The sequence below is a fragment of the Rosa chinensis genome, chromosome 6, assembly GCF_002994745.2.
Source record: "Rosa chinensis cultivar Old Blush chromosome 6, RchiOBHm-V2, whole genome shotgun sequence".
Taxonomy (NCBI): Eukaryota; Viridiplantae; Streptophyta; class Magnoliopsida; order Rosales; family Rosaceae; genus Rosa; species Rosa chinensis.
The window spans coordinates 42,497,786-42,519,249 of record NC_037093.1 but is presented as its reverse complement, the minus strand read 5'-3'; the positions used below and the strand labels follow the sequence as shown (position 1 = coordinate 42,519,249).

The 21,464-nt window shown below is 38.5% G+C and overlaps 3 protein-coding genes and 1 non-coding gene across 4 annotated transcripts; 3 read left to right on the top strand and 1 right to left on the bottom strand.

The window, feature by feature from the left end:
* Positions 1–3,709: 3,709 nt before the first annotated feature.
* Positions 3,710–11,197, top strand: LOC112171885 (transcriptional elongation regulator MINIYO). The gene is made up of 10 exons (XM_024309012.2): positions 3,710–4,001; positions 4,098–4,863; positions 5,516–5,610; positions 5,849–6,036; positions 6,378–6,483; positions 6,583–6,843; positions 7,451–7,639; positions 7,760–10,015; positions 10,121–10,330; positions 10,745–11,197. The coding sequence occupies exons 1-10, from the start codon at positions 3,792–3,794 to the stop codon at positions 10,934–10,936; spliced, it is 4,473 nt and encodes a 1,490-aa protein (XP_024164780.1). The 5' UTR covers positions 3,710–3,791; the 3' UTR covers positions 10,937–11,197.
* Positions 11,198–11,642: 445 nt separating this feature from the next.
* LOC112174928 lies at positions 11,643–11,794 on the top strand. The gene has a single exon (XR_002926239.1). It is a non-coding gene; the product is annotated as a U4 spliceosomal RNA (small nuclear RNA).
* Positions 11,696–13,751, bottom strand: LOC112171368. Its single transcript, XM_024308566.1, is given in 3 exon segments — positions 11,696–11,756; positions 11,758–11,802; positions 13,720–13,751. Coding segments are annotated over 3 exon segments (138 nt in total).
* A 5,374-nt stretch (positions 13,752–19,125) lies between these two features.
* Positions 19,126–19,971, top strand: LOC121050020 (uncharacterized mitochondrial protein AtMg00810-like). The gene is made up of 2 exons (XM_040508553.1): positions 19,126–19,221; positions 19,303–19,971. Exons 1-2 carry the CDS (start codon positions 19,126–19,128, stop codon positions 19,969–19,971), a joined length of 765 nt encoding a protein of 254 aa, XP_040364487.1.
* The last annotated feature ends 1,493 nt before the right edge of the window (positions 19,972–21,464 follow it).

Sequence of the window (21,464 nt, the reverse complement as noted above, 5' to 3'; positions counted from 1 at the left end):
AAACGAGCGCTCAAATTTTTATTCTTTCTACATAAGTAGGTGTAAAATTATCAAGATGCCTATTTAATTAATTACAATATATTCTATTATTCGGTATTTTTAATTACGTTTTGGAGCAATTTTTTTTTTGAGTAGAAGAGGTTATCCATTATGCAGCTCAGCAAGCAGTACAAAAACGATCCCCCCCTATGGGGGAAACAGAAAGAACCATTCCGTAGAAACTACTACAAAGCCAACCCTAACTAAAAGAGCAAACCAAACTAGCAATCTCCTAGTACACCCACCTTCTAAGATTAAGCCCGAACAAAGAAGAGTAGAGCCCTGAGGAATTAAAAATAACATCCCAAGAAGCGGGGCTCAACAAGGTCTCTCTTTTCTTTGCGATCTTTCCCACTCAAAGCAAGAAATAAACAAGCCCATCATCTTTCAGAACAAAAAGATGAAGGCCTAAACTGAAAATAAAAATGGAAAACAACACAGCTATCCAAGCCCAAAACAAAGCCCTCGCAGCCCAATTCCAATACTAGGCCCAGTCAACCCACCTAGGGCAAACTCTAAGAGAGAAGACAACCCTTCCCCCGCCACCGACTGCCACTCGCCGGAGGACGTCGCCCGTACTTCCACCATCACTGGTAGCATGTCGACCCGATTCCGGGCTAAACAGCTCAGCCGACAAGCAATCCACCATAGGCCCGAGATCACCCCAATTCTGCCAACGATCTCCTCAGCAATCTGTACATATACCAATTTTAAACCTCGCAACCATCATCCCGGCCACCGGGTTACCACCATCAAAGGCAGATTCCTCCGACAAGCAGAGCGAAGTTATCCTCCTCGCCAACAAAAGGTCCAAATCCGAGGGAAGCAGAGCCGACCTCACCTCCGGCAACCTTGGACCCCCATCAGCAGTAGCAGTCCTCGAGGTTGAGCAAACCATCACATCATCACCCTCCACGACAGCAAGATCACCAGCATTCCAAAAATCAGCATGTGATCGGAACCGAACCTTCCGAACAGATCTAAACCAACCCAAGATCGGATCGCCGCTCATCTGCCACCTAGATGCCATCCCCGCCAACAAGGCCACATCTTTCACGTTACCATCGGGCTTGGACTCAGAAACAACCGCATCCCCGTCCCACGAAATCAACATAGCCTCAGCCCCACCTAGCTCAATGAAGAAAATAATAAGCAGACCCAGATCTGCCATAACCACCATTGACAAGCAACAGTGACAATACGAGAAGCCGCCGCCCTGAGGGAGAGGATTCTTAAACCTTAGCATAGCGCTAGGTTGTAGGGAGAGAAATTTTTTAATTAGAGCGCATTATATCTCTAACCTGCTCATGTTTGCTTTTGATCGAAAAGAATACGTTTTGGAGCAATTAGCAAACTCCTTGACTTTTTATTCTTTATAATTTTTTCTTTTGTATTCTATCTCTCTTTTCCTTTCTCTTTTCTCGTCTCTCTCTTATTGCTCAATCAACCAGACTGAACCCCTAGATCAAGAAAAAAAATTATAATCAAATTTTAGACACAAGAAATTTAATGAAATTAAAATTTATTAAATAATTCTTTTGACACTTGAAATAGCGACCAACCAAGCCTAGATTGCGCGTGGTCCCACAAAATGTACACGTGGCTTATGAGTCACCAAAACCAAGTAGGCTCGGAGGATGACACATATCGATACACTAAAGGGGTCCATCCGCAATAAATGAATGCATCCCGATTAAATTAGGGGTGCGGCTATTGCCACCCTATTATTTTCTTTGTTCACCCTACTTGCTCATTACACCCTGCATTTTAATTTCAATTATTAAATTTTCTTATCTAACCCATTTCTCTTTCCAGAAATATCCTTATATGACATATTCAATTAAAAAAGAAATTTTTTTTTAACAAAAATCTCTCATTTACTTTATATCAATTAAAATATATATATATATATATATTAAAGTTTCCTAATAAAATCATAATTTGATTTACTTCCATTTTTTTAATTTTTACATTCAGTTTTAATGTTCGTCTATTTTAATCTATATAAAAAAATTAGTAAGTTAACAACTATGAGCAATGAAAGAAGAGATTGCTTTTTTTCTTCGTGTTTTAAATTTTTACTTTCGGTATTCATAAAGGATATTCAAAGATTTTGATGAAGTTAACACTAATGGTTTTGTGAATTGAATAATGAATTAACGATGAAGATGCACCAAAAAGACAGAATAACAGTAACAAATTCAAATTTGGATGGAGAAAATGAAGACTAATGTTATTTGATAAGAAATTAAGTAGTTTTATATTTAATTAATTAATTATGTATTTAGTTTTCCTTACAGATTAATTTGGATTTAGAAAATTAGTGTACTTATTTGTAATTTTACATTTGGGTAATATAGTCTTTCAATAATTTACATATTTGTAGGGTGAACAAAGAAAATGGTAGGGTGGCAATAGCCGCACCCTTAAATTAGTTGATATTAAGACGGATCAATTAAATTAAATTTGTTGATTCCGTAAAAAATAAAGCATTAAATGCAGTATACTGAATATATATCAATCAAAATTAATTGATTGATCAAGATGAACATGCTTCGTTTTAACGGTTTTGTGACATAAAATGGACAGAGGTACGACGTTAATAAGAAAAAATGAGTTCATGTATCATGTTGATAAGTTTTAAAGTTCGGGTATTATATTGATGGTAGAAAAAGAAAAGCTGGAGATGGTCAAATCCACGTGGAGGGCAAAACGGTAACAAATGACTGATGAAACACTCCTCCAACCCATAGGTCATACACGTGGATTTGACATTGAGTCTTGCTCTGTCAAATTTGACACACCAACTCTCTCTATCTTTTTTTTTTTTAATTGTTTCTTTCTCGCCTCTCTCTCTCTCTCTCTCTCACACACACACACACACACACACACACACACACATCCTACCCAGACTAAAGCAACTCATAAAAAACCTTCATGAATCCTTCTGGGCTTTGAGAATCAAGCAGATTTTGATTGATCTGGGCTTTGATTGATCAATAATTTGGGCGTTGGTCAAGGAAGGAGTATTCCCAGTGACTGACAAGGGGTGGGGTGTGTTTGGATGGCTAGATTGGCGGATCATATTGCTTTTAGGCTGGATCGATTTGGTTTCATACCGAATCTGGGTTTGCTTGATCGGTCTGCCCCCGAGTCTGTCAAGCCGGCTTGTGGCTCTTCATCAAGGGCTAATGATGGTGATGGTTGGATGAGGTATGGCGGCAATGAGTGCCTTGCTTTTGTTTTTGCGGAATCTGGGCTGGGGGAGGGTGGTTGTGACAAATGGCGTCTGCCTTTGATGGAGGTGCGACAATGGTGGGGTGGCTATGGGGATGGTCCGATGGTGGTGGTGGGTGGGACTTGATTACAGAGAGAGAGAAAAGAAAGAAGATACTGAAAAGAAACAAAAGAAGCAGAGAAAAAGTCTTTTTTTTTCATATTAATTTTTTATACTGAGGAAAACAAAATAAATAGAACAAAATATATTAAAATAACATACAATTTTAACATATCGGTTTGAATAAGATTAGGCAAAAATGAAGGTTTTGCCATATCACATGTCAAATTTGAATTTGGCATGAGCTAAAAGAAAACTCCATTGGAGATGCTCTAAATAGACCATTGGATCTAATAATATGCACGTGTGATCATGTCCTTTAAAGTTTAGGTAACTCAGGAGAGGATCCTCTTCCCTAATATAAACCAGCCCGCCCAAATTCCTTGCCCTACTTTCACAGTGAAGCTCAGGCTCCATGGAGAAGAAGCAGAGCACTACGCGCAAGAACAATAAGAAGAAGATCTTCGGCAACACGGCGCTTCAATTAAACGATGTAGACGCTTCGTGCATGGTCGGTGGTATCGTCGAGAAAGGCTATTCCGATAAGCCGGTTTTGGGGCCCGTTGCTCCGCCCCGGCCCAGCGTTCTTCACTTCCCTGCTGCTCGCCACCGCTCCGAGGGCCCGGTAAGCTCTGATTAGTACTTCATTTCATCATCACTGTAAAAAATTTAGTGAAAATTGAAGAAATAGTGGTGACTGGTAATTGGTTTTTGTTTACAGCATTGGAGTCCGGTGAATAGTAAAATGGATGGTGAGGAGGGTGAGGGTGATAGTGAGGATGATGAAGCTGTTATGGACTTTGATGTTGTAAAACCTTATGCAAAGCCAATAGTGAGGAAGAGTAAAAAAGACATGAACTTTAGCAAGAGGGTAGAGATGGAGGTTGATGAGAATAGGACAAGTACAGTTAGGGAAACCATGAGAACTAGTGTTAGGAAGAATAGCTCGAATCAACTGCGTCACCGGACAAAGCCTGTGTTGGCTAACTTGAAGAATGAGCAGGAATCAGTGTTGGACAACAATGACATGGAAATTGATGTGATCCCAAAGTCGCCTGCTGTTGATATTCGAGAAGAACAAGTGCCTGTTTTGCTTGAGAGTGAGATTGATGCGGAGAACCGTGCTCGGTTGCAAGGAATGTCAACCGAGGAGATTGCACAGGCACAGGATGAGATAATGGGGAGATTGGACCCTGCATTACTCCAAGTACTCAAAAGGAGGGGTGAAGAGAAACTGAAGAAGGAAAGAACCTCCAGCTCAGATAAAAAGGACCGAAAACCTTACCCTAGTTCTCACACTGCTATGCCTCATGTGACCGCAGTGAATACCTCAAACCATACATGGACTGATGGTTTAGTGCCGATTTCAGGCCAAGCCAAGGGCAAGCTGTGGAATGCTTGGAGTGAGAGAGTCGAGGCCGTAAGGGGATTAAGGTTTTCCTCAGATGGGACTGTTGTTGGAAATTCTTTGCAGCAGATGCCTCAAGGTAGTAATCTATATTAATTATTCTTTTACTCCGATTGTTTCTTTCACTTAATGGTTCCAACTTTATCGTCTGGCTTTGCTTTCTTATCCAAATAAAGCATTTTACTCTTCCAACTGTGTACACTGTTGGCTCCTGTTTGTAAGAGTTCATCTACATGCTGAGTTTGTTTCTTGTGTTGGATTATAGTGTAATTTTTGGTGCCAGCTTATCACTTTTGAATTAATAGGGCAGGTCATCAACTTATTCTAGCACTGATTCCTTTTAGTGGTCCAAGGCTGAAATTTTTTACTTTGATTTTCATACTATTATAGATCACTCGACTAAGATTTCCTAATAATAAGTGTCTGAACTGTCTGGTAGGAGGTCATTTGTATAAGAGTTTACTAGTAGTTTATATGCTTTTGTGCTTAAGCAATATTTTTCAGTCTATTTTTGCTGAGATTGTGCATCCCTCCTTCCCTTGTTTTCGATTCTTTTAATGTTTTATGTTTTCTAGACTTATAGTGTAGGACTTAATTACGCAGTTAACATATTCTATGTCTATGAACTTTATAGCTGCAGTAATGTTTCTCTCTAGACATTGCAATTGCACTAAAAGATATTTCTTGAAGAAAGCATATGAACTAATTCTTTATTCCATCCAATGCTACAGTTAATCTTGCGGGGCGTGACTACCTGCGTACTGAGGGAGATCCTGGTGCTGCTGGTTATACAATTAAAGAAGCAGTGTCACTCACTAGGAGTTTGGTCAGTTTATTATTTCTATCACCTTTATTTTCCTGTTCGGCCTCAAGTTTAATCATGCTTCTTAATTGCTGTAATTCTAGCCAACTGATTGGGTGATGCTTTTCTCAAATATTCCTAAGTCTTTAGATGTAGGATGTTCATGGATCTCTACCATTCTACATATGAGATCTATAGGTGTTGGTTTTGCTTTCTGATTTCAACTAGTTCTTTTACCATTTGCTATTTTTGGTTGCTTTAGATTGCAGGACAACGGGACCTAGCATTGGCTCTTCTTTCAAACGTGCTCAATAAGGCATTACAAAATATTCATCAAAACCATGTTCAAATTACCAGACAAGATGCTAATAAAGTTGACAGATCTGTCGACTGGGAGGCTATCTGGGCTTATGCACTTGGCCCAGAACCTGAACTTGTTTTAGCTCTCAGGTGAGTTACATTTGGATGTTTATATACTATATCTTAGTTAGAAGTATGCCTGATTATCTGTCTTGAACTTCTAAACTTACTGTTGTGTAAACAAGTTTTTCTTTTTTTACCCTCTGTTATTGCATGTTGTGTGATGGTTTCGGAAAAGAAATTAAAAGCATAATTTTTCTTGCAGTTCACCACTTGTAAATTGCAATACTGGTTTCAAACATGACTTAAAAGGCACCATTTTTGTTACAATTCATCATTTTTAATATCCTGAGATTTCATATCCATTTGAATCTGATGTTTTTGATGTCATGAACTCATAATGTTGCATTTTAACCTATGATTTATTGTAGGATGTGTCTCGATGATAACCATAAATCCGTGGTTCGAATGTGTGCCAAAGTTATTTACTATGTATTGAGCTGTGATGTGAATGAGAACTTCTTCGATGTCTCGGAGGTAAAGTCTTTCTTTTGTATTTTTCCCACAATTTTGGTTCTATACATCTTTCTTTGTTCTTATTTCAGTTACATAAAGCTTAACATATCTTCCTTCCAGAAATTAGCACCTATTCATAAGGATACTTTTACTGCCCCTGTATTTCGAAGCAAACCGGAGATTGATGTTGGTTTCCTTCATGGTGGGTTCTGGAAGTACAATGCTAAACCTTCTAATGTTCTTGCTCTTGATGAGGATATTATTGATGATGAGATTGAAGGGAAGCGTACAATTCAGGACGACATTGTTGTTGCTGGACAAGATTTTGCTGCAGGTTTGGTGCGGATGGGAATCCTTCCAGCGCTTTGCTATCTTTTGGAGGTTAGTCTTTATGAAAGAGAATTACACACTAGTCTAAATTCAGATGCTTAACTCCTTCTTCTTTAGGGGACTTTGACGTTATATTCCATATTGATAGCAGTATTGCTGTATTGGTACCATATCACCATGTGTAACCTCTTTCATTAGTTGATATACAGAGGTTATTTTATGTATTTAAGTTTAAAGTATTACTTCATAATCACAATCCTTGGTGTTAAAACATAATTTTGCCTACTTTGACAGGGTTTCCTGTGTGTCTTATGTGTGTGTGTATATCTGTTCACCTGTCCATGCATTTTCTATGTTATATATCTGTTAATGCACCTGCATGAGTTCATCATTTCTGAGCTATATGCCTTTAAGTAGAGGAACCATTTTCTTTTACCCTTTCCTCATTCTTCTAACTGGTTAGTAAATGTGGGTTTGTGTATTGATAATGTCAAAACACTGAATCACCTAGTAATGGTGTTATATGATATGGTGACATCCTAGAGAAAATTTAGATGAGGACTTTCTTTTCTGATTAAATTGATCAAGGGACTTTTTATGAAGTTGAAAAACGACAGTTTGCAGTTTCCTGAAGTTGTATTGTTTTGTGTGGTTTCAGTCAGACCCTACAGCAGCTTTGGAAGAATACATTCTTTCTATACTTATTGCTATAGCAAGGCATTCCCCAAAATGTGCGAATGCAATTATGATTTGCGAAAGGCTTCTCCAAACAGTGGTCAGCAGATTCATTGCAAAAGACAATATAGAAATTCAGCCTTCTAAAATTAAGTCTGTTAGACTTCTAAAGGTAACTGGTCTCTGTTAATTAATCTCACTATTTATTTGTATTAAACTAGATGAGAGTTATTCCTGCATCTGCTTACAGATGAATCTAATACTGTTATCTTTGTTTTTGTAAATTCAACAGGTGTTGGCACAATCTGATCGGAAGAGGTGTTTTGATTTTATAAAGAATGGGAGCTTCCAAACTCTGACGTGGCATTTGTATCAACCTGCATCCTTCCTTGACAACTGGGTAAAATCTGGAAAGGAAAAGTGTAGACTTTCATCAGCTCTGATGGTTGAACAACTGCGGTTTTGGAAGGTCTGCATTCAGCATGGATATTGTGTGTCATACTTCTCAGAAATTTTTCCGTACTTATGCCTGTGGCTGAATCCACCTATGCTTGAAAAACTTATAGAGAACGGTGTTCTTTGCGAGTTTGCTTCCATCTCTAAAGAGGCCTACCTTGTATTGGAGGCTTTGGCTAGAAGACTTCCAAATTTGTTCGCACAGAAGCATCACAGGAATCAAATCTCAGAGGATTCTGGTGATGACGCTGATTTCTGGTCTTGGAGTCATGTTGGTCCAATGGTTGAAATAGCTCTGAAGTGGATAGTATGGAAGAATGATCCCAGTGTATGTAAATTGTTTGACAGGGAAGAACGAATTTCTGGTCATCTTGTTTCCCAAGATTTATCAGTGACTTCCTTGTTGTGGGTCTATTCAGCTGTCTTGCATATGCTTTCCAGAGTGCTTGAGAGAGTGATCCCAGATGATACTGTCCACTTGCATGAAAGTAGTAGTCTTGTGCCATGGCTTCCAGAATTTGTTCCTAAAGTTGGCCTTGAAATTATTAAGAATGGGTTTGTTGGAATATATTCTAATGCAGGTTGCTCCTTCATTGAGAAATTGTGTAATTTGAGACAGCAAGGTGATTATGAAACATCGTTGGCTACTGTATGTTGCTTACATGGGTTGCTGGGGATTATCATTAACATTGATAAGTTGATAACTTTAGCCAGGGCAAGCGTACAAACGCTTCCCCAAAATAATACTTCATCAAGAGAAGAGAAAATACTCAAGGACGGTATACTTAAGGGGTCATTGGTTGAATTGAGAAGTGCGAAAAATATGTTTGTGAAGTTAGTTGCTTCAGAGTGGCACCTTGTGCAATCCATAGAAAAATTTGGTAGGGGAGGTCCTGCTCCTGGGGTGGGAGTTGGCTGGGGTGCTTCTGGTGGAGGATATTGGTCTGGTACTGTTTTGTTGGCCCAGGCAGATGCGAGGTTTCTCACTGACCTGATTGAAACGTTGAAAATTGTCCCTGATTATGATATCCACACAGAAGAAGAAATGATGTTCATTATACTGGCAATCAATTCATCTCTAGGAGTCTGTGTAACTGCTGGGCCAACAGATGGTACTTTTGTGAAAAAGGCAATAAATAGTTTGCTGGACGTCTCTGTTTTGAAGTATCTGGATATCTGTATTCGTCGTTTTCTCTCAAGTAGGGGAGCTAAGCTGTTCAATTGGGATGATAAAGAAGAGGATTACCTGCTCTTGAGTAGAACATTAGCTTCTCATTTCAGTAATAGATGGTTATCTGTAAAGAAAAAGCTTGAAGATAGTGACAGCAAGAATATATCATACAGTAAATCACATAAGAAAGGCAAGAGTTCCCTCAACACCATATATGAGGACATTGACACATCAGGTATAACCAGTCAAGATTTGGTAGTAGAGTGGGCTCACCAGAGACTACCGCTACCTGTTTGCTGGTTTCTCAGTCCAGTCTCAACCCTTTGTGATGGCAAGACCGCTGGTCTTAAAAAATCTTCCAAGTTGCAGGATCTCATGCAGGATCCGGGTGATTTTCTTGTAGTTGCTAGAGCTGGGCTTTTCTTCCTTTTGGGTATTGAAGCACTGGCTAGTTTCCTACCTGCTGGCATCCACTCCCCCGTTAAGAGTGTACCGTTAGTTTGGAAATTGCATTCTCTGTCTGTACTCTTACTTGTTGGGATGGGCGTGCTTGAGGAGGAGAAGAGCCGGGTTAGTTATGAAGCTTTGCAAGATCTCTATGGGAATCTTCTTCATCAGGCAAGGTCCCGTACCTTATCGTCAGAACCGAGAAATAAAAATAACTTGGAAATTCTGGCATTTGAATCAGAGATTCATGGGACATACTCAACATTTATTGAAACTCTTGTGGAGCAGTTTTCTGCTGTATCTTATGGTGATCTGATTTATGGCCGGCAAGTTGCAGTTTATCTTCATCGTTGTGTTGAAGCTCCTGTGCGACTTGCTGCCTGGAATACACTAACTAATTCTCGTGTTCTTGAACTTCTGCCACCTTTAGAGAATTGCTTTACTGATGCAGAGGGGTACCTTGAACCTGTTGAGGTACTGCTGACTAGTTAATGATTTTGTTTGTTTTTCTGTTCAATATAAATGGTCCTTTTATTGCAATGGTGATGAATTTATATATCTAATCTGGTGTCTGTGCAGGATAATTCTGATAATTTGTTGGCTTACGTGAAATCATGGACTTCTGGTGCCCTGGACAGGGCTGCAAGTCGAGGATCACTTGCATATACGCTTGTTCTCCATCACCTTTCAGCTTTCATATTTGAGTCGTACACAGGTGATAAATTATTGCTTCGGAATAAGCTCTCAAGGTCTCTTTTGCAAGATTTCTCCTCAAAGCAACACCATGAGGTATGTAAATCCTTTCAAGGTTGTTAAACTCTTCATGTGTTTCATGTTAAGCAAGTTAAGGATAATGCCTTAAAAGAGAAGGAAAACCATGGTGTACGGCAGAGTAGCAGACCGATTTTTTTATTTTTTATTTTTATTTCTTTTAGAAAGGGTACCAAGTAGTTGTATTACATATTAGAATGACCTTTCATAAACCTCTTTGTGTGACAAATTGGTTCTAAGCAGACAATCATGGCTACCTTCCATGCTACCTCACCTTATAGTTGGATAAATACACTATGATATGAAATTGAAGTTCACAACTGTTTATATTATATCAATGCCCCTATTTCAGCTACCTTTTCTCCATTTTTCACTTCTCTCATAAATCAGTACTTTGGGAGTATCTAATGAGAATGGTATGCGTTATTGCAGGCTATGATGTTGACTCTTATTCAATATAGCAAGCCATCTGCATCACAAACAATCAAGCAAGAGGATGGAGCACCAGCAGGGACTGCCATTGTGAAGAGGCTCGAGTTATTAATTGAAGCTTGTGAAGGAAGTTCTTCACTTTTGAATGCTGTCGAGCGGCTGAAGTCTTCCTTAAAGATCAGTCAGTTATGAGCATGTGCCCGCACGTATACGGAGAGAGAGTGACAGAGAGAGACTTGGTTAGTGACGTTTTGCATAGATGAACAATTTTTCTAACTTGTGAACGACTGAACTAACTTTTGTAACTTCTGTACATAATGAAAGTTCAGCAGAATGCTATTTACAATGATTGGACACCGACTAAATCTTTTGTCCTGTTGCTAATGTTGCCTTGCTTTTTTGCAAAGCTTTTGAGCCATCCAAGTTATATAGTATCATAAACCTTTGAGCCAACTGTCCCTCTATTATATGCATCAACAACTGATGTCCAATAAGGAAGAGTGCAAGGTTTATGGAGTAGCTGTATCAGTGCTGGAATTTGACTCTTGTATTCACTCTTTAAGACCTTTCGTTGATATATTATTTTAGGCTGTCTTTGAACCAAAAAGAAGTGTTTGTCCTCCCAAATTGGTATATGCTAGTTCTTGATAAGGATCCAATGTGATGTTAATTCAAGGGTATTTGACAACTGCTGTCCATTTAAAACTATCAATATCACTGAACATATAGAAAGAGGAACGAAAATAAAGTGCATTCACCTCTGCTCAGTAGTATGAGGGCCATCTATTGGAATTGAATGGCTTAGATAGTTGTACAATTGGTGATCCCACATCGGGAGAGAGGCAAAGGCTGAGTTCTCCAGCGCATATAAAAGAGGAATCACACAGCCGAGTAAAGCATCTTTGCGCTTGGGGCAATGACGCAGCTAATGAGGTTCTAACCGAGGCGCGTCTATTGCTGGTTGAAAACTATTTCCAAACCCCCTCCTGGGCCTGGGTTCAGCCCAGTGCCCTCGAGAATTTCTGGAAGGGCTCCCTTCGGGGTAAAGCCCTACAATTCTAAGTTAAATGTTTCTAGCTTAAAAATCTCGAAATATGTTCTGTGACTATGACTGGTCTGTATTTGATTAATAAACAGCTGTAGTTTGTTATGTTGTTACTTGTTGAGTTCTAAATAACCTTAGAGTTGCGACGATTGCTAAATAACATCTTACTTTGTGCTAGTTAAAATTGTGTTATACAGATCAAACCTCTCACAGGCATACCCTACCAAATCTGGTTCGAATCTTGGTCGTATTATTAATATGCATTTTTACACCATGATTACCAAATTATTAATAAACATGTTTACACCATGATTTAAACATGTTTACACCAGGCATTCCCTACCAAATTATTAATAAACATTTTTACACCAGGCATTCATTTTTACACCATTCCCTACCAAATCTGGTTCGAATCTTGGTCGTATTATTTAGGGATTAAATATTTTTACACCATGATTTGCACCTTATCAAACAAATATTGGTAAATATAAGTGTTATAGGACATTTAGACAACATACGTAATAATTCAAACAAGTGCAATCCACATCAGATGATGTTTTGTTTTTGCTTCGATTTTAGTTTGACAAACAGTTTATTGTATTCTTATTATTACTATTAGTTGTGGGCCATTATGTGAAGTACTGTTAGCTGATATTATTGTTCATATTTCCCACGTGATACTGATTGCTTGTATTGTAGTTACCAACATTACTGAAATAATCCTTGAATGGCTGTATATCATAGCCTACGTTGTTCCAGTTGTTGCCCTAACCACAAAACAGAAGAACATACGTATGGAATGCCACGCATTTGAAAATTCTGAGAGTTCGAAATAAATACGGCTGCTTGATGAAACAAATAATTGAGGCACAAATTCTTATTCTTTGGCCTTGAATCAAAGCTTAAATGAGCTCGACTTTGCACTTGGGGCAACGATGGAGCTGATGAAGTTCCAAGCTCGTTGCATGCTTGTGTTATTTCAGATCTTCTACATATCGAAGATGCGATGGGTTTTGTCTGCTCTGCCTAATTAAAATAAGGGGGCCTTTGCTACGCGTGATAAAAATGTGCTCAAATTTGGAGTTGTTTTTGTTGGAAAATTTGGTCGATGGATGCTACTTCCGTCACTAGATTTCACCTCCTACAAGATCTAAAAAATACAATATATTAATAACAAATAATAATCATAATATTATTGTCATAATAGATTAAATAATAAGGATTATAGTACTTATCTCTTAGATTTATAGGCTTCCGAATGACACATTACTCGAAAATAGTTTAAGGTTAAGGCGTGTAAACACTGCCCTTAAGAGTAGATTTTGCCCCTCGGAAACAATGTCTCGGTGTAGCAGGTTTGTGGCGCCCTACCCTCTAAGGTACAACAACCGTTAATCCTTATAAGCATACACTCGCAAACTTGGATCCTAGAACTGCATGGCAAAATGTAAAATAGTTAAACTCTCAAAACTTTACAACAAAAAATAATTCAATAGAGAGAGAGAGAGAGAGAGAGAGAGAGAGAGAGAGAGAGACTGATTTTGAAAGAGATGATGAAAGATAAAGAATATGTGTCATTGTGGAGCAAGTGGTGTTTTGGCTTATAAAGGAGTTGCTAGCTAGTATAATTATACAAATCATAAAGAGATTGAATGATAATAGAGGGGTTACAAAATTGGTAAACAAGATAACCCCCATGTATGAAACAATTATCAGATAGGTTATGATCATAATGAGTCAATTCTTAATTTATAATCCCCAATAAATGCTCTAAAAACATAACGGAAATTCACAACTCTAAAATTTAAATTGACGCATTTAGAAAATAAGGCAAACACCTTCCACCATATAGTTGTGTATTTTGAAATATCAACTAAAATTCTATTGAGAATTGAGAATTGTCATATCTTGGTGTTACTTACCACCATACCTTGTGTTAGGTTGTGTGGTGATTACCACCATGCTTAGTTGGTATATACTGTTGATGTAACTAGTCTAATTATAGGGAATGGTCATTAGGAAAAGTATGGTGATAGGTATGGGCTTGTTTGGAGAAGGTGTGTTGTACCTCTCCCTATATATGTGTAATCTTACCTCTTGGAATTAATACAGAAAATTCATCTCAACCAGTTCTTCATGGTATTGGAGCAGGATTTATTTCTAGCCTGACTCCTTCTTTTGTGTTGTGTCTGAAAAATGGCTGAGGGAGATAGCTCCATTTCCTCTTCCTCTATACCCAGAAGTTCTGAGAGTGATTTAAACCCAAACCAACGTCTATGTTCAGTGTTACTCAATGAGTTCAACTATATATCCTGGTCAAGAGCGATCATTCTTGCTCTTGGAGGAAGGTCCAAGCTTGGTTACATTAATGGTGACATTCAAATCCCACCACCTCTATCCGCTGATTATGAAGCATGGCTCAGCAAAGATCTCAGCTAGTCATGTCATGGCTCCTAAACTCTATGGAGCCATCTGTTGCTGCCATCTTTAGCTATTCTGAGTCTTCTCAGCATATTTGGAAAGCTGTAAAGGAGATGTATGGTAACCAAAATAATTGTGCCAGAATTTTTCAATTTCAAAGAGACATTACCAGTCTCAAGCAAGGAGCAAACTCTTTTGTTCATCATCTTGGCAATATGAAAAGCATGTGGAATGAGGTAAACATCTATAGACCTCACACCACAGATGCAGCTATTCTACAAAAAAGGGTTAAAGAAGATAAAGTGTTCCAGCTCCTAGCTAGTTTAGGACCTGAGTATGAAGATCTTCGCAGCCACATACTCATGAGTCCTGAACTACCATCCTTGACCAGCATCTGCTCTACCATTCAGCGTGAAGAGACTAGGAGGAAGGCCATGAATGAAGATTCAAAGACATCTGTATCTGAAGCTAGAGCTTTTGCAAGTGATCTTAAGCTAGCTGAGAAGAAACCTTATAGAGGTAAACGCCCTGATCTCCACTGTACTTATTGTGATCATCCCGGACATCTCAGAGAGAGGTGCTGGATACTGCATCCTGAACTCAAACCCAAATTTGAGAAACAAGCTAGAGATACCAAGTGTAATACCCCAGAAATTCATTATTAATTTATGATGGTTTCCAGAATTAATAAAGTGTTCGTTAGTACGATTTCGTGGTTTGAGGGTGGAGCGGAAATTATTTCGAACCATTATTTGCTCATAATGCTTCGATTAGAGGGTTGACTTTTTATACGTTAGGATTCTGTAGAAACTTCCTTCACATAAATTGTAGAGCGCGTCGATACAAGTTCATAGACATATGGAACGCAACAATCGGAGTTCGTATGAAAAAGTTATGGCATTCGGAAGAAGTTTCCATTTTTGAATAAATAGAAATTTTGGGGAATTTTTCAGAAAAATCCTAAATTTCCGAAAATAGAAATCTGAGCTCTCTTCTCTCTCCTCCGATTGGAAATCGCCCGATTCCTTCCACCGGAGATTTCTTCCTCCTCCAGCCACCGTTGGACGTGAAAATTCTTGGGTTAGGATCGCCTCGACCTTGCGCAGCTGCCAGTGGCAGCCTTGCTCTGCGGCACGATCTGTAGCGGTGACGGGAAGCTCGACCCGTTTTGGGTCCAAAATCAAGTCAACGCCGATATCTCGAGTTTCCGGCTACCAATCTTCGAGATTCTTGGCTTGTTGAACTCGCCTTGAGCTGCTGGACAAGCATTACGAAGGATCGGGCCGAGTGGTGGACGTTTTCACGTTCGTCGGAGCTGTCACCGGTTTCTGCAAATTTTCCAACCAAACCGAAGCTTGCGAGGTGATTAACGGAGCGTATTCGATAACTTATCTGCTGTAAGAGAAGACGCAGCGGGATTTAGAGGTGAGTAAATCTCACGTGGTTCATTTACGAACCAAGTTATTTAATTGTCAGAATTGATTGATAATTGTAAATCGTTTTCGAAAATAAAGATTTGTTTGAAATAATATGAACTCGATCGACTATAGTTCATAGGGCTAAGGCTCACAGGTAAAAAAATGAATTTAAGTATAAAATGAATTTCTTGGTTTTAATACGTATGAACTATAGTTGGTATTAGTGGTCATTCCTGTGTGGATGACTACGTATATATATATATATATATTTACGTGGAATATATATATTGGATGGTGTGACATTGGTGAAGTAACGATTGAGAGTTGATTGAATTGTTATTTCGAGCATTTCTCTTATGAGCATACCAATTATCATGATGTGTTGATTATTGTGTAAAAGTGTGTTTTGCTTGAGGAAAGTATTTGAGTCAAGTGGACTTTCAAATGTTCGATTGAGTATCGTTTATCACATTGGTGATCGAGGCAAGTAATATCGTAGGTTTGAACCTCGGCCGAGGTGACAGGCTACCATTCAGTTAGAGCTCTAGTCTGTCTGCTAATATACTTCTTGGGGAATAACTTTGAGTTATTGTGTGCCTTTGAGTACAATGTACTTCTTGGGGGATGACTGTGAGTTATCGTGTGCCCATGGGTATATTTTGTTTTAAAAGAGTGTCTATGTCCTTTTTTTTGTCATCCATGTGGGACTTGTTTTCGAATGAATTGTGGAGGTGATCACGTTTGTTGCTTTAATTAAATTTTGGTTTGAAAAATGATTAAACTGAGATTGTTGATTTATCTCGTCTCGAGTTTACTCATACGAGCTTCACAAGCTTACCGGGTTTGTTGTTTGCAATCCCGGTGCACTATTCCATTGTGTAGCGGTTATTCCTGCAGGTGAGGACCACCAGGGCTGAGTACGAGGGCGTGGTTGCAGCAGTGTAGGTTCAGAACCTATTTTTGTTAGTGTACTGCTGTTTTTGGTGTTCTCCTAGTGAGCGTTTACATTTGTATATCAGTTCTCTCGAGTTTTGTAAACACTTGTTAATGTGATATTTGACTTAAGTGATCGAGTCTTTATTGACGTTTTGTTGTTGCTTAGATTAAATGGAAAAAGTTTCTATGTAAATTTCGGGAAGTTGGTTAAGTTATCGCGTTTCAGATTCGAATATCTTTATTCAAAATTCGGGGCGTGACACCAAGTCCTTTCCAAAAAATCATGGCCACAAGGCAAATCATGTCGCTTCTTCCACTGAGGGATTACTAAACTTCACTGCAAATCCAGCTGCATTGATAAATGAATTTGCATGAGACTACCTCCAACTGAAGCAAGGAAATGAACAAGAGGCTGTTTCTGAAGACCCAACAGCCTTACTTAGAAAATTTGGTGGTTTCCTAGCAGAAGCAGATGGAATAACTTAGCATGAGATGCCAGGTATCTTAAAAGCTTTCTCTACAGCCTTACATGCAAGTAGTATGAATGATTTTTGGATAATAGATTCGGGTGCCATTGATCACATGACAAACCAAAACTCTACGCTTCAAAATTTTGAAAAATTGTCAACTCCTTCTCATGTCTCTGTTCCAAATGGCAGAGGTGTGCCAGTTTTAGGAAAAGGAAAAATAAACATTCTTTCAGAAACCATAAAGTCCACAGCCTTGTATGTACCATCCTTTCCTTTCAAATCAATGTCAGTTGGAAGGATTACCAATTCTCTAAAATGCCTTGCCATTTTTTTTATCCTGACAAGGTTATTTTCCAGGATCTTGCCACCAAGAAGCAGATTGGTGAAGGTTTTTTTATCTCAATGGACTGTACTACCTCTCAAAGAATTTTAGAGTTCCCAATGTCTCCCAAGCTAATGTTAGTGTAGCTCAAGAACATCAGCTATGGCGTCAGCGTTTGGCTCATTCCTCAGAACATGTAATTTGTCTTCTGTATTTCCAAATCTGTGTAAAGAACCTTTTGAATGTGAAATATGCCACCTACCTAAGTCTACTAGACTTCCTTTTAGTTCATCTGTATCTCGAGCTAGCAAACCTTTTGAAATTGTACACTATGATATCTGGGGACCAGCTCCTTTAGATTCTTTTGATGGTTATAAGTACTTTGTTACCTTTGTTGATGATTTTTCTCGTGTCACTTGGTTATATCTTCTGAAGCTTAAGAGTGATTTAGTGCTTGTCTTCAAAGATTTTCATAATCTTGACACAACAATGTTCTCAACTAAAATCCACACTCTCAGATCAGATAATGGCACCGAATATCTGTCTAAAATCATGTCACAATTCCTGAACACAAATGGCATCTTACACCAGACAAGTTATGTAGGAACACCACAACAAAATGGTGTTGTTGAGAGAAAAAATAGGGACCTCCTTGAAAAAACAAGATCAATAATGTTTCAAATGAATGTCCCTAAGAGATTCTTATCTCAAGGAGTACTCACTGCTGCGTACCACATAAACAGATTGCCAAGTAGAGTCCTTAATTTCAAATCACCCTTATGAAGTTTTGAAAGGAAGAAAACTTGACATTACACACTCAAAGTTTTTGGTTGTGTTTGCTATGTGCATGTACAATCTGCTCATAGGGATAAATTAGATCCCAAGGCTACAAAGTGCATCTTTTTGGGACATTCATCTACTCAGAAGGGATATAAGTGTTTTGATCCAAACAAGAAGAAGCTGTCTGTATCAAGAGATGTTTGATTTGTTGAAAACGTTCCTTTTTTTAATGTTCTCGATTCCTCTCCTCAGGGGGAGTTCTTTATTCATTTCCTCTCTTTGCCAATTTCTGGATCAACCTTAGAGGATAGCAGAACCCCTCAGTTGGAAGTACCAAGAGATGATGTTGCGATACAACAAATGGGAACAGATCTCACTGCTCCAAACGTACCAAATATATCATCTTCTCCAGAAACCCACTCTTCTCTTGCTCAGGACAATGGTGACTATCAAAATGATGTTCTTGATGACCCAGAAGAAGTTATTCCAGAACCAGGACCAGCTATTCCCATTCCAAGAAGGTATCCTGCTCGAACGAGGAGACCTCCTCTCAAGCTGCAGGACTACAAAGTGTACACCACTAAGTATCCCTTGAAGAACTTTGTATCTTACAATAAATCTCAAAGGCTTATGCTGCTTTTTTCTCTGAAATCTCTATTGCATCAGAACCTAAAAGCTATCAAGAGGCCAAACACCAAACTATTTGGACTGCTACTATGAAAGAAGAACTGAGAGCTTTGGATGAAAATCAAACTGGGAGCGTGGTTAAACTTCCTGAAGGAAAAAGAGTGGTAGGCAGCAAATGGATTTTCAAAACAAAGTTCAAGTCAAATGGAGAAATCGAAAGACACAAAGCTCGGTTGGTAGCGAGAGGATTCATGCAGACTTTTGGTGTTGATTATAAGGAGACATTTGCTCCAGTTGCCAAAATGAACACAGTTTGAGTTCTACTATCTGTTGCAGTTAATAATGCTTGGCCATTATATCAGATGGATGTAAAAAATGCTTTTCTCCATGGGGATCTTGAAGAAGAGGTCTATATGCAGCTTCCTCTAGGTCATCCCCAAGAAGGTGATCCTAGTTTGGTCTGTAGACTTCGCAAATCCTTATATGGATTAAAACAGTCTCCTTGAGCATGGTACTCTAAGCTCAATTTTGTTCTGGAGGCAAATGGTTTCAGGAGAAGCAGTGCAGACTCATCTATGTTTGTTCGAAGTGGTAGTTCGGGGAGATTAGTGGTGCTTGTCTATGTTGATGATCTTATCATTACAGGAGAGAATGAAGAAGAGATCAACACTCTTAAGAAATCCTTGCATCATAAATTTTCCATTAATGATTTGGGAGTGTTGAAGTACTTTCTTGGTATTGAAATGGCCACATCTTCGAAGGGGCTATTTCTCAACCAAAGAAAGTATTTAATGGATCTTCTGGAAGAAGCTGAGATGATGGATAGCAAGCCTTGTGCCACACTTCTTGAGAGCAAATTGGAACTAAAACTGGAAGGTGACAAACTTAGTAATATGAGTGAGTATCAAAGACTTGTTGGAAAATTGATTTACCTCACCATTACAAGACCAGACATTACTTTTGCAGTAAGTTTGGTAAGCCAATTTATGCATGCACCCATGGAAGCATATCTGTCGATTGTCAAAAGAATTCTTAGATATCTCAAGGGTTCCATTGGAAGAGGAATACTAATGCAGAATAATCAACATACAAAGATAATGGGGTACTCTGATGCAGATTGGGCTGGAAATGCTTGTGATCGGAAGTCTACCACTGGTTATTGCACTTTTGTTGGTGGAAATTTAGTGTCTTGGAATAGCAAGAAATAGACTGTAATTGCTCGATCGAGTGCTGAGGCTGAATATAGGGCTATGGCCTCTACTGCTTGTGAGTTGATATGGTTGAAATATCTCCTATCTGATTTAGTAATCAACCATGATTAACCTATTCCTATGTTTTGTGACAATCAAGCAGCAATGCACATTGCTGCCAATCCAGTTTTTCATGAGCGCACCAAGCATATCGAAGTAGATTGCCACTATGTTAGATCTCAAGTTCAGAACAAGGTGATTGATACTGTATACACTCGAAGCCATGATCGACTTGCAGACATCTTCACAAAATCTCTTCCTTCCGCACAGTTTCTCACGTTGCTTTCCAAGCTTGGATCCATTAATCTTTTGGATCCAGCTTGAGGGGGAGTATTGAGAATTGAGAATTGAGAATGGTCATATCTTAGTGTTACTTACCACCATACCTTGTGTTAGGTTGTGTGGTGATTACCACCATGCTTAGTTGGTATATACTGTTGATGTAACTAGTCTAATTATAGGGAATGGTCATTAGGAAAAGTATGGTGATAGGTGTGGGCTTGTTTGGAGAAGGTGTGTTGTACCTCTCCCTATATATGTGTAATCTTACCTCTTGGAATTAATACAAAAAATTCATCTCAACCATTTCTTCAAATTCCAACAGTTTTCCGTTGTTTTGTGCTATAAAAATGCATCAGTTTAGCTAATCAGAATGTATCAGATATCTTTAATTGAAAATATTTCTTAAACATTGAGTAATCCGATCTTGTAAAATCTCTATGAAAATGATAGATTACTCAGACCATACAAAAATTTTGTATATATACATTTCTTGAACTATATCCTGGGTTCAGCCCAGTGCCCTCGAGAACCTACAATTCTTAGTCTTAACTTTATTAGCTTAAAAAATGGTAATATTATGCTTGATAGTAAATCGTTTTGATTAATAAATGGGGAAAATTCTACAATGTCTTAACGTATGACATGCATACAATTGCCTTAAAAGTGGTAAAATGAGTCTTCAAAATAGTAATATTAGTCCTTAAAGAAGTAACATGAGTCCTTAAAGTGGTAAATTTTCTTAGTTACCACATGAGTCCTCAAAATAGTAATATTAGTCCTCAAAGTGGTAACATAAGTCCTTAAAGTGGCAAATTTTCTTAGTTTACCATATTATTAGTCCTCAAAGTGGTAACATGAGTCCTTAAAGGGATAAAAATAGTTGATGTATGAGAAATGTTAACATACCATAACTTTACCCAATAAATAGTTGCAGTTTGTTTTGTTGTTTGTTCTGAATAACCTCGACTCTGTAATGGTTTGGGTGCTCAATGACGATTGTTAAGTAACCTGAACTTTGTGCTAGTTAAAATTTGAAACAAAACATTTACTTGTTATACAGATCAAACCTCTCTCACCACCTTTTATGGTTAGCTCTCCTGAAATCATCTGCGGTGCCTTATGCCTTGTCGAGTTATGTTATGCTACTGCGTTGCACACCAGGCATACCC